The sequence below is a fragment of the Hippopotamus amphibius genome, chromosome 1, assembly GCF_030028045.1.
Source record: "Hippopotamus amphibius kiboko isolate mHipAmp2 chromosome 1, mHipAmp2.hap2, whole genome shotgun sequence".
Taxonomy (NCBI): domain Eukaryota; kingdom Metazoa; phylum Chordata; class Mammalia; order Artiodactyla; family Hippopotamidae; genus Hippopotamus; species Hippopotamus amphibius.
Window position 1 is genome coordinate 200,125,937 of NC_080186.1, and position 13,822 is coordinate 200,139,758.

The window sequence follows — 13,822 nt, forward strand, 5'->3', positions numbered from 1 at the left end:
ACACGTGTTAAGTCACTGGAGGATTAGCACCTAATAGGCTGGGATGCACCTATCCCAGAGATGGTACCTTTCCTGTACCTGGTGAGTAGCTGCTGCCATAAATAGTATTTATAAAAAGCCCAGCCCTGGCTCCTTATTCGTCTAATGAATATCACGTGTTGGAATATGGGTAGCATGTAGCAATATAACAGAAAAAAATGTAATAATATGTAGCAAAGGGCTCTGTAAGCACAGCCTTAATGATACGTACTTTATTCACTTATTATTTTACAATAACCAAGGGTAAGGGTCCAGGTAGGTCCTTTAGAATATTAAGCCTTAATTCAGTACCATGTTACAAGAAGATTACTGTGGTTTGAGACTAAGTTCCAATTTTGACAAACAGCTTTTCTCCAAATTAATAATCTGTTCATCCTAGTTCTTTCTGGTTCCACTTACTCTTATATTCTATTATGTGCCGCTGAGTTTTAGATGATCAGTAGCCAGGGTTTTATAGTACAGTGTGGGCACGAGGCAACCAGAACAGTGTTGGCCATAAATAATCGGCATGGGAAAAGCAGGGCGAACCAACTTAACATCAACCCTGCCTATGAACTCAGAAGAAAAGACTCTGAGGAACAACACCCTGTATCTGTTCTCTATGTAACATTTACATGAAACACTTAGTTGTATATGTATATGGAAAATTCTATAAAAAATTTTTTTAAAAACCTTTATTTGAAAATTTCATACAGGCACACAAAGTACTTTGGCTTGCTGAACAGATTTCACATCTCTTATGGCTGGGCAGCAGCTGTGTGTATCTTCCTTAATTTAAAACTGTCTGCTTTAACTGAGAGAAATTGAGCCAAAGTTTATTTGGTTTTGATGTCAGGCAAATTAAATTTCTTATTTTTAAATTCAGCATGTAAACGGATCCCATTTTGGGAAGTGTTTTTTAAGTGTAAAAGGTCTGCTATATATTTGGAAAAACTGAACAGTTAAAGATTTAAGCATTTCAATGTGTTTAAATTTTAATCTTAAAAAATTATAATAACAATCAGTAGGGGAGGTGGTGAATGCAGGCATCAATGAAACAAGAATGGAAGAATGCTGATACTTGTTGAAGGTGGGTGATGGGAGTTTATTATTCTGTTTACTTTGTATACATTAAAATTTTTCCATGATAAAGTCAGCTATATCAAGTAGGGATTTTACCCCAAAATTTTTCTTAGTAGATCTGATTTTTTTAACCTTTTCTTCACTTTGGTTATTCTAAATTATTTTCATCCGTCTTAAAATGCATATTCTAAGCCTATAACCTTCAGATTCCAATCACTCCAGAGGACTGGCTGAAATGTACTGTATAGATCCTGATGGTGATCCTTACATCACACTAAGGACATGTGCTTTTGAACCTTTCATTTACATGATGGTTAAAGATAATAAATGTGCCTGTGTTGGGAAAAGTTAATCATCTTTGGTACTGAAGCAAGGTTATTCTAAAAATACTTTCAAAACATACACATTTTTTTAATGCCAAAAGATTTTATCAGGAAGAACTCTGAATTACTTTGAAGACTCCAGTGGCATAAAAATCAGAGTCACACTTAAAAGGCTCATTAGAAAGAGTCACATAAATATTCCCATCGTCCACTGTCACTGTGTGAATCCTCTGCTTTATTCCTTTGGAGCACCACTTGGGTTTTGCTGATGGATCTTTAGGGTTTATAGACTGATACAGTCCTTCTCCTGTTGCCAAAGTAATTTTGTATTTATGCCAGGGGCAAACTATACATGGTCGTCCATCAAATTCCTGGGGAAAGAAATAATTGATTTCATAATATGACATTTCCAATGTTGGCAATAAACTTCAGACTCAGAAGAGAATCCATTGCAGAAGAACCAGATTAAAAAACAGGCTTCTCTTTTCCTCCCATTTACAAATTATTCAGCATAAGGCAGAACCTAATCTTAGCTGTTATCAAGTTCCTTTTGCAGTTAATAAGAAACCCATTGTGTTAGAGCTCTATCAGAAGATAACTAGCTCCGGCAACTATACCATGTGACTGCAGTGTGTTCTTATCTGTTAGATATTAATGTCACTTCCTTGACAGAAATGGGGCAAGGGCTTCAAGTGCTTCTAAACGAATTTTCGCTAGCTGGTGGAAGAATGGTTAGCTTCAGGTATAATTTCAAGAGAGGTTTACTAAAGGCATAAGTGCATATGTTAACTGAAAAAAAATTTATGATCCTAAGTAGTTAATTCCCAACTTTTTAACTGTCTTAAAACAGTGCTTCTAAAATTTTAAAGAGCATGGGAATCACCTAGATTCTGTTTGAATGCAGCTGTTGTTTCAGTCCTAGAGCAGGGTGCAGTATTCTGTATTTCCAAGACACTCCCAGGTGTCACCAGTGTTGCTGGTCTATGGACCACAGTTTGAGTAGCAAGGTCTTATAGCTCTCCTATGGTCTGAAACTGAGGGAAATTCTTCCACACTATCATCCAGAAGCTTACATTTTATCTCTACACCAGAAGTGCAGAAATGCTGTTATGTACCTCCCTCCCCTGCCAGAAGTGTCAGCAAACAATATTTTCATAATTCATAAATTCATATTCACAATTTAAACACACATCTTTTAACGTAATGACAGGTGTGGAACTAGGTAGATATGAAATGCAGAGAGAGGGGAACACTAAGTTTAAGCATGTACTTTGTACCAGTCAGAGAGAGAAAGGTAGGGAGGGAAGAGAGAGAGGGAGAGAGAGATCAGTTTCATGAAGTACAAAACAAGAAATTAGGCAGCTGGTTTGGGAATGCAAGGAAGTAAGACAGTGCCCCCATTTCTTCCTCAGTTAAGCCTCAGAGCGTTATTTCTTTCTAAAAATATATATATTTATATTTTTATTACATTATAAAAGTAATACATACACATTGGAAAAACTCAAACTAGGTAGAAGTATGCAAAGTAAAATGTGAATGTTATTTTTTATTTAAAAAAAAAGGGATCTCACTAGATCTGTTATTCTATGACTTGCTGTTTTCATTCAAAAATATATATTGTTGACATCCCATGCCTCATTAATTTAATAGTTGTACACTATTCCACAGCATGGCTATTCATAATTTAAAGTCTTTCCTATTGTTAAACATTTAGATTTTTCAATTTCTCATTACAATAAATAATGCTACAAAGAACTTCTCACACACACACACATATATACACACCTGAGTGTAGATATATGTAAGTATATATATACTTAAACATCTGTGCAACAATATGCAGGGTAGCTCTCTCAGAGTAGATGTGCTAGGTTAGAAGACGTATATTTTTCATATTGACCTATAAAATGGTTTTCTTTACATTGTAGTGTTGTCAATTCCTAGAATACTGGCAGTTATACTCAAAGCATTAAAATATAGTTCAAATCCAAATATAAATTATTTTTGAATAGAGGCTGTAAATATAGTAAGAATATAAATAGGAAACATCTGAGTTGGTTGAGAATAGATTTAATTTTACATACCTCTATTTCTCCCAAATGTAAAGGTCCTCCTGAGTCTGCAAAGGAATTGAATATTACATCTAGTCACTAAAAAAACCTGAAATTTTGATAGTTTTATGGATAGTTAACAAATACAAGGTTTACAAATGAAAACAATCTTACGGTAACAGCGAATATCCATAGCGTGATATTCTCCTTCGTGGTAGAAAATGACCACTTCTCTGTCATGGACAACAGCTGTCATTCTTTCAGATTTTTTAATGTCTTCTTCTCTGCCAACACAGACAGAAGAATTTGTCTTCGTTTCGGGATCTTGTTCAGAACCATCAGGATCCATGCTAGTTGAACAATAACAACAACAACAAAACCACAAACAAAAAAGGAAAGAAAAAAATTGCAAGTAATCTTTACTAGTTCCACTACACTTAGGTCACAGAGATAATCATATTATAAGAGAAGTCTGATTTCTCTGAGACTGATGGAGATACTTTTTTATAGCTATATAAAATAAAAAATAAATACTGGATTATAGCTAGTCATGATTGTGAGTTAGAGCTCTTAAAGCTTGCGAAAATTACGGAGCACTGCCCACTTTGAGGCTGGACTTCTATTTGATTCACTTCATTGCATAAGATATATTTCAGAATTCCGAAGATATAGATACTAAAGTCTCACTATCTGTTTATTCCCTCTCAAATTCAATACTAAACAACATCTGCGTATTATCAGTGTTGTTTTTAGCTTTTGCTGAAGGTAGGATTCTTCGACAGTCTTAGACCTCTTGGTTGAGGTGGCTCACTTGGTTTTGCCTGGATGGACAGCCAGCTTTTACAGATCAACCAGGTAACTGTATTCTAGGAGAAGGGGACAAGTGTGAATGGATGCCTTTCATTTTCTCAACTCACATAGAAAATGGCATTACTTTCTTCTGTCTTATTTGGACATTAAAAAAGATGACTTTCTCTTCAATTAGTTTATAGAAGTCTATAAATTTTACAGAATTTGTAGGTATTCTAAATATACATTTTTCTTAGCACAGATATTCAGCCTATTTCTTTGAAAGCAACCCTTTCAAAGAGAACTTCTATATACTTTAAGAACATCACCATAGTCTGTTAATTCCACATGAGAAAGAAACATCAAGATATATCATTGTCAGGGGTTTCAGGCCCCATGTGGAGGATTTTCCCAAAGGCCTCCCATATGGGGAGTATTTAAGTTTTTTTCCTATGATAGTTTCTGAATAAAACTATATATCCTGTTTCGCCAGGAATTTCTATATTTGTTCTTTCTCCACTTATAATCCTAAATCTATCCTATTATTTATTCCTACCTCTTTTCATTAGGGTTGCTATCCCAAAGCTTCTGGAAACATTCCTGCTTTTCCTCCCTATCTCAGGATAGAGACTGTGGTGGTCCACAACTTTCAAAAAGTGTAAAGAACCATGTATAATGTCATCTTAGGACTGACAAAGAGCTTTCTCCCCTAGGCAAGAGCATATTTTGAATCTTTGTATGTAATGAAATAAAAATCACAAGACAAAAACTGAGGCCAAAGGGTTGTGCTTTTTCCTTTATCTCCTAATAATTAGAGCAAGGGTTAACAATGCAAACTTCGGAGTACAAATTTGACATCTCTGTTACTTCCTAAACTTGATTTATGTAATGCTTTCCTTTACACATTGAATTCAAAGTTCCTGCCTCTCCTCAGTAAGAGAAATTGAGTGAGGCACAAAGTGGTTGGACTGATGAACTGGAATGAAGAGCTACAGAAAAGAAAGAAGGATAGCTCCCAGGTTTTAGGTTTGTGCAACTATGTGGTTTGTGACTGTGATTGGAAAGACTGAGAAAGCAACGGTATTTTGCAGAAATGGAAAAATCAGGAACTAGTTACATTTTGCACATAGTGAGTTTGAGGTACCTAACAGACATCCAGGTGGAGATATCAAGTCAAAAGTCAGATATATATGAGACTAGAGTTGAGAATCACTAAAGAGATAAATTTGGGAGTTTTCAAATTACAGAATTCAACAGAATCACTTGAAGTGTCAATAGGGAATAAGGGAATAAGGTCTAATACAATTCCTGAAGTACATCCAACATGCAGATTTTCTGGATTAGCCATGGTTGACCAGAGGCTGGATTACAACATCTCTAGATGGTTATCTGGTATTATTTAATTTTGGCAGGTACCCAAAGTACACAAATTACTTGGGTGGTAACATTTACTGCCACACTGTGGGACATGCAGGCTTTATCACATTTTGTGACAGAACAGAGGGGCAATAATGATAAGAAAAATGAGAACAGATAGATGAACTGAAAAGAGTAGAGGGGGAAATAGGCTGAAGAAAAAAAAATATGGAATATGCAACACATATAACTGACAAAGGATTAAGATTCAGAATATATGAAGAACTCCTATAAACAAGTAAGAAGGGACTTCCCTGGTGGTCTAGGAGTTAAGACTTCACCTTCCAATGCAGGGGGTGTGTATTCGATCCCTGGCTGGGGAGCTAAGATCCCACAAAAAAACCCAAAACATTAAAAAAAAAAAAAAGAAACAAATGCAGCAATATTGTAACAAATTCAATGAAGGCTTTAAAAAAAAAAAAAAAGGTCCACATCAAAATAAACAAACAAAACAACCTTAAAAAAAGTAAGAAAATGTCAACCATTTAAAAAAATGGGCAAATATTTCACAGATGAGGAAATCCGAATGGCCAGTAATCACATGTAAAGATGCTCAATCTCATTAGCAGGAAAATGTAAAAGAAATGTAAAGCAAAGTCAAAATAGGATATTATTTTCTATCCAACAGACTGGCAAAAAATGACAAGTATTGGTGAGGATATGGAGCAACTGATAGTGATGATACCGATCAGAGTTACAACAGTCTGGCGTTGCCTAGTAAGGCTGAACATATTCATGACCCAATAATCCCACTTCAGGAATATTCCAGAGAAGTGTGTACAGGTACACCAGGAGACATGAGTAAGAATGGTTAGACAGCAAAAGGCAGGAAACAACTCAAAATCCATCAACAGTAGAACGGATAATTTTTATTCTCATTCAATGCAATGCTGTATAGCAGTGAAAAATGTGTGGCTGACAAGAGAGCAGACAGCAGTATCAAGCAGTATCAGCCATGTTTCATCTTGTGGAACTGAAAACCACAGCCACAGAGACACAGAAAAAATGAAAAAGCACAGGACTTTGTACCAGATGAAGGGACAGGATAAAACCCCAGAAAAACAACTAAATGAAGAGGACATAGGCACCCTTACAGAAAAAGAATTCAGAATAATGATGGTGAAGATGATCCAGGACTTTGAAAAAAGACTGGATGCAAAGATCAAAAAGTTTACCAAAGACCTAGAAGAATTAAAGAGCAAACAGATATGCAACACAATAACTGAAATGAAAAATACACTGGAAGGAACCAATAGCAGATTAACTGAGGCAGAAGGGCGAATAAGTGACCTGGAAGACAGAATGGTGAAAATCACTGATGCAGAAAAGAATAAGGAAAAAAGAATGAAAAGAACTGAAGACAGCCTAAGATACCTCTGGGACAATGTTAAATGCACCAACATTCGCATTATAGGGGTCCCAGAAGGAGAAGAGAGAGAAAAAGGACCCGAGAAAATACTGGAAGAGATTATAGTTGAAAACTTCCCTAACATGGGAAAGGAAATAGCTACCCAAGTCCAGGAAACACAGAGAGTTGCAGGCAGGATAAACCCAAGGAGAAACACGCCAAGACATATAGTAGTCCAATTGACAAAAATGAAAGACAGAGAAATGTTATTAAAAGCAACAAGGGAGAAACGACAAATAACATACAAGGGAACTCCCATAAGGGTAACAGCTGATTTCTCAGCAGAAACTCTGCAAGCCAGAAGGGAGTGGCATGATATATTTCAAGTGATGAAAGGGAAGAACCTACAACCAAGAATACTCTACCCAGCAAGGATCTCATTCAGATTCAACAGAGAAATCAAAAGCATTACAGACAAGCAACAGCTAAGAGAATTCAGCACCACCAAACCAGCCCTACAACAAATGCTAAAGAAACTTCTCTAAGTGGGAAACATAAGAGAAGAAAAGGACCTACAGAAACAAAAACAAAACAATTAAGAAAATGGTAATAGGAACATGCATATTGATAATTACCTTGAATGTAAATGGACTAAATGCACCAACCAAAAGACACAGACTGACAAAATGGATACAAAAACAAGACCCATATATATGCTGTCTACAAAAGACCCGCTTCAGACCTAGGGACACATACAGACGGAAAGTGAGGGGATGGAAAAAGATATTCCATGCAAATGAAAATCAAAAGAAAGCTGGAGTAGCGATACTCATATCAGATAAAATAGACTTTAAAATAAAAAACGTTACAAGAGACAAGAAAGGACATTACATAAAGATCAAGGGATCCATCCAAGAAGAGGAGATAACAATTATAAATATACATACACCCAATATAGGAACACCTCAATACATAAGGCAAATGCTAACAACTATGAAAGAGGAAATGCAAGGCACAGGTGTAGAGAATAAACACATGAACACCAAGTGGGGAAAGCAGGGAGGGTTGCAGGGGGATGAGTTGGGAGATTAGGATACCAAATTGTACACTCTAAATATATGCTGTTTATTGTCTGTTAACTGTATCTCAATAAAAGTTCTTAAATAAAAAAATGTATGGCTACATCAAGTTGAATTAATTTCAAAAATGTAACTTTAAATGAAAAAAATTTTAAGAACTCAGAGTGTGCTTCCATTTTTATCAAATGCAAAAAGGGGCAAAACCAAATATGTTATTCATGGGTAAATGTATATAGGGAAAATTCACAAAGAAAAGCATGGGGATAATAAACACAAATTTTCTTAAATGTCTGTCAACATATTACATTTAATATTATTAGTCATATTTAAAATTATTTTTCAACATTTAAGTTGTATCCTGCTTTATATTTAGTAGCAAATGATCCAAAATCCAACAAAAGGGATAAAATGGTATTCTATCCTCAGAGAATGTGCCTGTATATAGATCATGAATGGACTACTTAAAATTTTTGTACAGCTTTTTGTATTGCAAGACTTGTCACTAGAGGAGGAAATAAATGAATAGTTCTCTTACTTTTCTTTTTCCAGGCAAAAACTAGAAAAGAAATACTAGTATCAAGCAAGTAACAAAATACATGAGATGTGCAGTAGCATCAGAAATTAAGTTCTAGGACTTCCTAGGTGACGCAGTGGTTAAGAATCCACCTACCAATGCAGGGGACACAGGTTCGAGCCCTGCCCTGGGAAGATTCCACATGCCACGGAGCAACTAAGCCCGTGTGCCACAACTACTGAGCCTGTACTCTAGAGCCTGTGAGCCACAACTATTGAGCCCAAGTGCCACAACTATTGAAGCCCACGCACCTAGGGCCCGTGCTCCACAAGAGAAGCCACTACAATGAGGAGCCTGTGCACCACAATGAAGAGTAGCCCCTGCTCACAGCAACTAGAGAAAGCCCGTGTGCAGCAACGAAGACCCAACGCAGCTAATAAATAAATAAAATAAAGTAAAAAGTAAAAAAATAAAAAAGAAATTGTTATACCCAACTCCCAAATAAATGAGAACTAAACATTATCCTCCCTCATTTAAGTCTCTTAGAACACACAATCTTTGGAGGGTTTTCCCCCAACCAAGGAAAACTGTAAGGAACTTTGCAGGGGCTGATAAGAAATGAGCAGAGAAAGCTGGGGCTAAATGATAAAGGTTTCAGAGAAATATGTTTAGTCTTGCATTCTGCTTATTTATGATATCTGGTGACTATTTACAATTAACACCCATATTCTTTTTTTTTTATTATATGGTTGATTTACAATGTTGTGTAAATCTCTGCTGTACAGCACAGTGACACAATTATATACATATATATTCTTATTTTAATATTTTCCATTGATGGTTATCGTAGGATATTTAATATAGTTCCCTCTGCTCTAACATTAGGACCTTATTGCTTATCCAACACCCATATTATTCTTAATATTGTGAATATCACGGTCCATTTAGACAACAATACAAGTCACAGTGTTCACCTTAATTACTGTTTCTTTGATGCACTATTCACATGCTCCCGCACATTTCCTCTGTTTTGAGTCAACTTTGAGATAGTAGAACCTTAACAGAACAAAAAGAAAGTGAAAAATTAAACGGCTTACCCTGTATGGGAGCTAGATGAAGAAAACGGCCTTCTGAAATGTTGAGCTATTTTGTTCCACAGTTCTCTTCAAGAAATATTTTTTGGCCTGTGCCTAAAATTAGGTTTCTAAAGGTGCTAACATCACATAAAATTATAAATTAGCTATATGAATCCTCTGTCTTTATTAGATACCTTTCTAGCATAGAGAATCTATTCAGGTTGAATTTTTTAAAAAGCATAACAAGTTTCTATAAGACACTGGGGATGAAAGAAACATGAAAATAAAGGAATTTTTATTCTTCTTGAGCACAAAAGCACAAAGTTGCTTTTACTGAGTCTGGGGACTTGACCTTCACATTATCAGAATGCATAGCTCCAGGGTGACACCCTTGCTTTTAGGTTCAGAGAAGAGAAATGCCTTAGTTTTACATTTCTTTGGATGGCAGAATAATAATAGATAAAACTAGCTACCTTTCAGTAAGTGCCAATTGCTTGGACTCTTCGCATATATGAATTCGTTAATCCTCAGAAAAATGCCTATATTTCAGATGAGGAAACTAAGGGTGAAGCACCTTCTTTAGCAAAAGCTTGTCCTAAGTCACAAAATAGCAGTGAAGATTCAAACCGAGATCGTATGAGTCTAAACTTTGTGAACACTGTTATATAAATCTTAACATTTTATGTGTAAGTAGCATCCACGGATCTATAAAAATAGGTGGCGTGCAAGTAAACTATCTTAAAGGTACAAAATCTTTTAGCAAAGTGAAGATGTGCGTGTGTGTGTATACCATACATATGTCCGAAAATGATGGTCCCGAATTTTTTTTAATTTAGGAACGCTGATGTGCAAGAGTCATGTCAACAAATGTTTAAAACGGAATACTTCCGTAGTAACTTCATCAAGTTACGCAGCCGCCCTGAGAACCCGCTGCTGTCCTCTGTGATATTAAACATCTTTGAGCATCGGATGCGCTCACCAGGGTTCGAATCCCGGATCTGCGTGACTTGGGAGAAGTCGCTCAACTTCGCTGCGCTGCAGTGTGCACGGCTATAAGAAAGCCGGCACACAGGCCGGCGGTGAGGGATAAACGCCTCACCATAGTCAAGTGTCCAGAGCAGGGCCGGACGGAGTGTGGGGAGTGCCGCGATCACGGCAGCGGTCCCCTCTAAGGTCCTGCCGGCTCTGCCAGCTCACGGGCGAGGACGTCCAGCTGCGCTTGATGTCTGCGTAAAGACGGCCTGCAGCTAGTTAGACTCGGCGGGGCTCAAAACCCGCAGAGACGGCCCGAGCGTGGATCGTTCCGCCTGCAGACGTCAAGGGACGGCTATCTAGCACGGCTGGGGTCGCAGCCACCCTGGAGCAGGTTTAATGCGTTGGAGCGCACAAATGCCAGGAAAGCTTGCTAAAAACGCCCCGCCGGCCCCACCGACGGGGCGGGTCCGGGCTGAGGCCCAGTCTCAGCGGTGAACCAGCTCGGTGGGTTTGCAGGGCCCGGGCGGAAGCCTGCGCTGGGTGTTAGCGGTTGAGAAGTGCGGCGCTCAGAAGAGCCGGCACCAAATGCCACACGAGAGCAGCCTCCGCCCGCCCCGGCTCGCCTCCACCGGAAGCCCGAGCCTGGGCCGGCCGCCCGGCCGGAAGCCGCGAGCCTCTCGAGCCCCGCCCCGCGCCCGGCCGCCCAACCCCCGCAGCCAGAACAGAACTTACCTTCTTCAAGGCCCCTGCTCCACCTCCGCTAGAGCCGGCCGCAGCGCCCCCGCGTGCGGCTACTGCGCGAGCCAGGGCTCGGGCCGCCGCGTGGAGCTCGGCAGGGCTGGCGCGCTCGGGGCGGGGCGGGGCGGGGCGGGGCGGGGCGGGGCGGAGCCGCCCACGTGACCCGAGCGCGCCAGCCCCCGGGCCCGCCTCCGCGGCCCCGCTGGTCCGCGGCCCCACCTGACAGCGACCGCCAGGGCCTCCGAAGTGACAGTCTTCATCGAGTGTTTGACAAACGTAGGTGCCATCCATTTATTTTTAAATGTTTGTTGAGCTCACCACATTTATCCAGATTTTAAACTCACCCAGGGGTCTTACTTCTAGGAATTTAGCTTATAAAAATATTTACCACAGTTCGTCACGATGCGTGTAATCTATGTATAAAGATGTTTATTGCAAGGAAAGAGTGACAATAGCTCAAATGAGCATCAGCAGGAAAGTGGTTAAATAAAATACAGTGTAGACATGCGAATTACTTTGTAGCCACATACTCGAGCACATTTCATGATGCAATAAATGAATTTGTTAAAAAGCTAAGTATTCCTCGAGATACAAATATGTAGATATGTACATAAGCTTAAAAAATATTGAGTGGTTACTTGGGGAGAGGTGGGTTTCACTTTCATTTTTTGAACTTTGCAACTTTGTTTTTTCTCTTTATACTTCTCTGAGAAAAAAACCAAAACAAACAAAACACCTCCTCCCCCACCCCCCCAACCTGTGTTCAAAGTTGAAAGCTAGAGGAATCTGATTTTTTTTAAAGTTTCCTTGGCTGTCTTCTAATGCAGTGGTTCTTAACTTTGGTCACGTTTTAGTCACCCGGGAGTCGTGATGCCCGGACCAATGAAATAAATCTCCAGGGGTCATGGGAGGAGAGGGAATCAACATATTTTTTCTAACTTGCCAAATGATTACGGTGTGACCTTAAGGTTGAAACCCACAATCTGTATTTGATGTGCTGACATACTGACCTCAGGTCCTAGAGAGGCCCAGTGGCCTGGGGCAGCTGAAACCCCGGAGCCTTGTTCATTTACCCCAGCGTGCCATATAAATGCCATTGTTTCCTATGAGCCAAAACGTGTGAAAGAGTGAGAAGCTCAGAATAATGGATTTGTCTCCAATGCTATTTCTATTCAGTTCAGTATAGTTTCCGGGTGACAATAATATTTTATGGGATAATTTCCTTTCTGACCATTTGTTTCACTGACCGAAACACAAATTAACCATCTAGTTTTGATGAATTGCTTTACCAAAGTGATGATAAAATATATTTGGATTTATTATAATTTACATTATCTGTTAACTGTCCCAAATTATTTTATTGGCATATGGAGCATGTTAGCAGTCCTCAGCTTGTGTCATTGAAGGGCTAAATAATTTTGCTATTTTTAATGAAAAGTACTTTTTTGCTTTGGCATAATCCAGGCATTAAAATAAGACATCTTAAATCCACTGAGCTTAAATCTGATTTTGAATTAATTGAAGACCTCAGTAGATACGCACTCATAGGTACACAAGAAGAATGAGAGAGAAATGCAAAACTTTCTTTTTATCTCTCCCTAAAGTATTAATATGGTTGGTCATGTGAAAATATGAAATGATTAGAAAGCTGTAGTGAGTGGCAGAATAAACTACCTCTTTCCATTTCTGAGATGTACATACAGAAAGGTATGTGCCCAGCCTAGCTGGCACAGGCGCGTGAGTTAACAGCAGGAACCCATAAAGTCCTTTTGAAAGTCATAACAGTTCAGAATAAAATTCATGATTCCTGCTGTCATTTTCCTTTCCTTTCCTCCCTCCCTCTTTCTTCCCTTCCTTCCTTCCTCCCTCCATCTCACCTTCCCTCCTCCCCCCCCACCCCCACCCCCCAACCTTCTTTCTTTTCTTGGCAGTAAAACAGTTCCAGCCAGTTCCAGTGTGGGTAACACTTCCACAAAGTTCTACCTGAGGACATTTGGGGGCAGCTTCTGCTTCTCTCCTTGGAACCAGATTTTGTGTCAGGTCCTTCCTCCATTTGTACTTTCAGCCTTCCCTTTCCTACTAGTGACACCTAGTGGTAGCCCTGGCAGTGGCTAGCCATGGTGATTGGTGTTCCCAATCACCAAAAACAGCTTTTCCTCTGTGATCTTGCCCCTCAATATCTTTGTCTATAGATAGTTTCAAACATCACATCCCACCTTTGTGAGCCCCCTGCTCAGCTCTTACCATCAAGGTGTTTCTAGGCAAGCTTTTCTGAGACCAAACCTTTCCTTCAAAGAGATTCAAAAATTGCTTTGAGTCCTAAGCCAAAGTTTGTCTCGTGAGCTAGTGAAAACATTTATAGGTTGCTAGTTTTGCTACAGGGAGGTTTGAAGAGTGTCCACTGGTTTGAAT

At 39.0% G+C, this 13,822-nt stretch overlaps 2 protein-coding genes across 7 annotated transcripts in view; one reads left to right on the top strand and one right to left on the bottom strand.

The window, feature by feature from the left end:
* Positions 1-125: 125 nt before the first annotated feature.
* Positions 126-11,535, bottom strand: RFESD (Rieske Fe-S domain containing). Of its 6 annotated transcripts, XM_057739043.1 has the most exons (6): positions 11,405-11,472; positions 10,677-11,004; positions 9,596-9,677; positions 3,650-3,825; positions 3,509-3,543; positions 126-1,795 (listed from the first exon to the last, which is right to left on the bottom strand). In XM_057739043.1, exons 4-6 carry the CDS (start codon positions 3,822-3,824, stop codon positions 1,532-1,534), a joined length of 474 nt encoding a protein of 157 aa, XP_057595026.1. In that variant the 5' UTR covers position 3,825; positions 9,596-9,677; positions 10,677-11,004; positions 11,405-11,472; the 3' UTR covers positions 126-1,531. The 6 variants fall into 6 exon arrangements, with proteins under 6 accessions (XP_057595026.1, XP_057595017.1, XP_057595050.1 ...); XM_057739034.1 differs by lacking the exon at positions 10,677-11,004 and having other exon boundaries at positions 11,405-11,535; XM_057739067.1 differs by lacking the exon at positions 11,405-11,472 and having other exon boundaries at positions 3,650-3,759; positions 10,677-11,368.
* A 45-nt stretch (positions 11,536-11,580) lies between these two features.
* The window catches only part of SKIC3 (SKI3 subunit of superkiller complex), a 164,570-nt gene continuing 162,328 nt past the window's right edge, over positions 11,581-13,822 (top strand). Inside the window, exon 1 of the mRNA XM_057738973.1 lies at positions 11,581-11,686. The gene's annotated coding sequence lies outside the window, so the exon portion shown is untranslated. The remainder of the gene's footprint in view (positions 11,687-13,822) is intronic.

What these genes read in the sequence shown, in the direction of transcription:
- RFESD (XM_057739034.1), bottom strand. Translation starts at nt 3,824, where the DNA reads ATGGATCCTGATGGTTCTGAACAAGATCCCGAAACGAAGACAAATTCT. An exon ending in TATGGATATTCGCTGTTACC is followed by an intron (nt 3,544 to 3,649) that starts GTAAGATTGTTT and finishes ATTCCTTTGCAG; the next exon opens with ACTCAGGAGGACCTTTACAT. An exon ending in TACATTTGGGAGAAATAGAG is followed by an intron (nt 1,796 to 3,508) that starts GTATGTAAAATT and finishes TTCTTTCCCCAG; the next exon opens with GAATTTGATGGACGACCATG.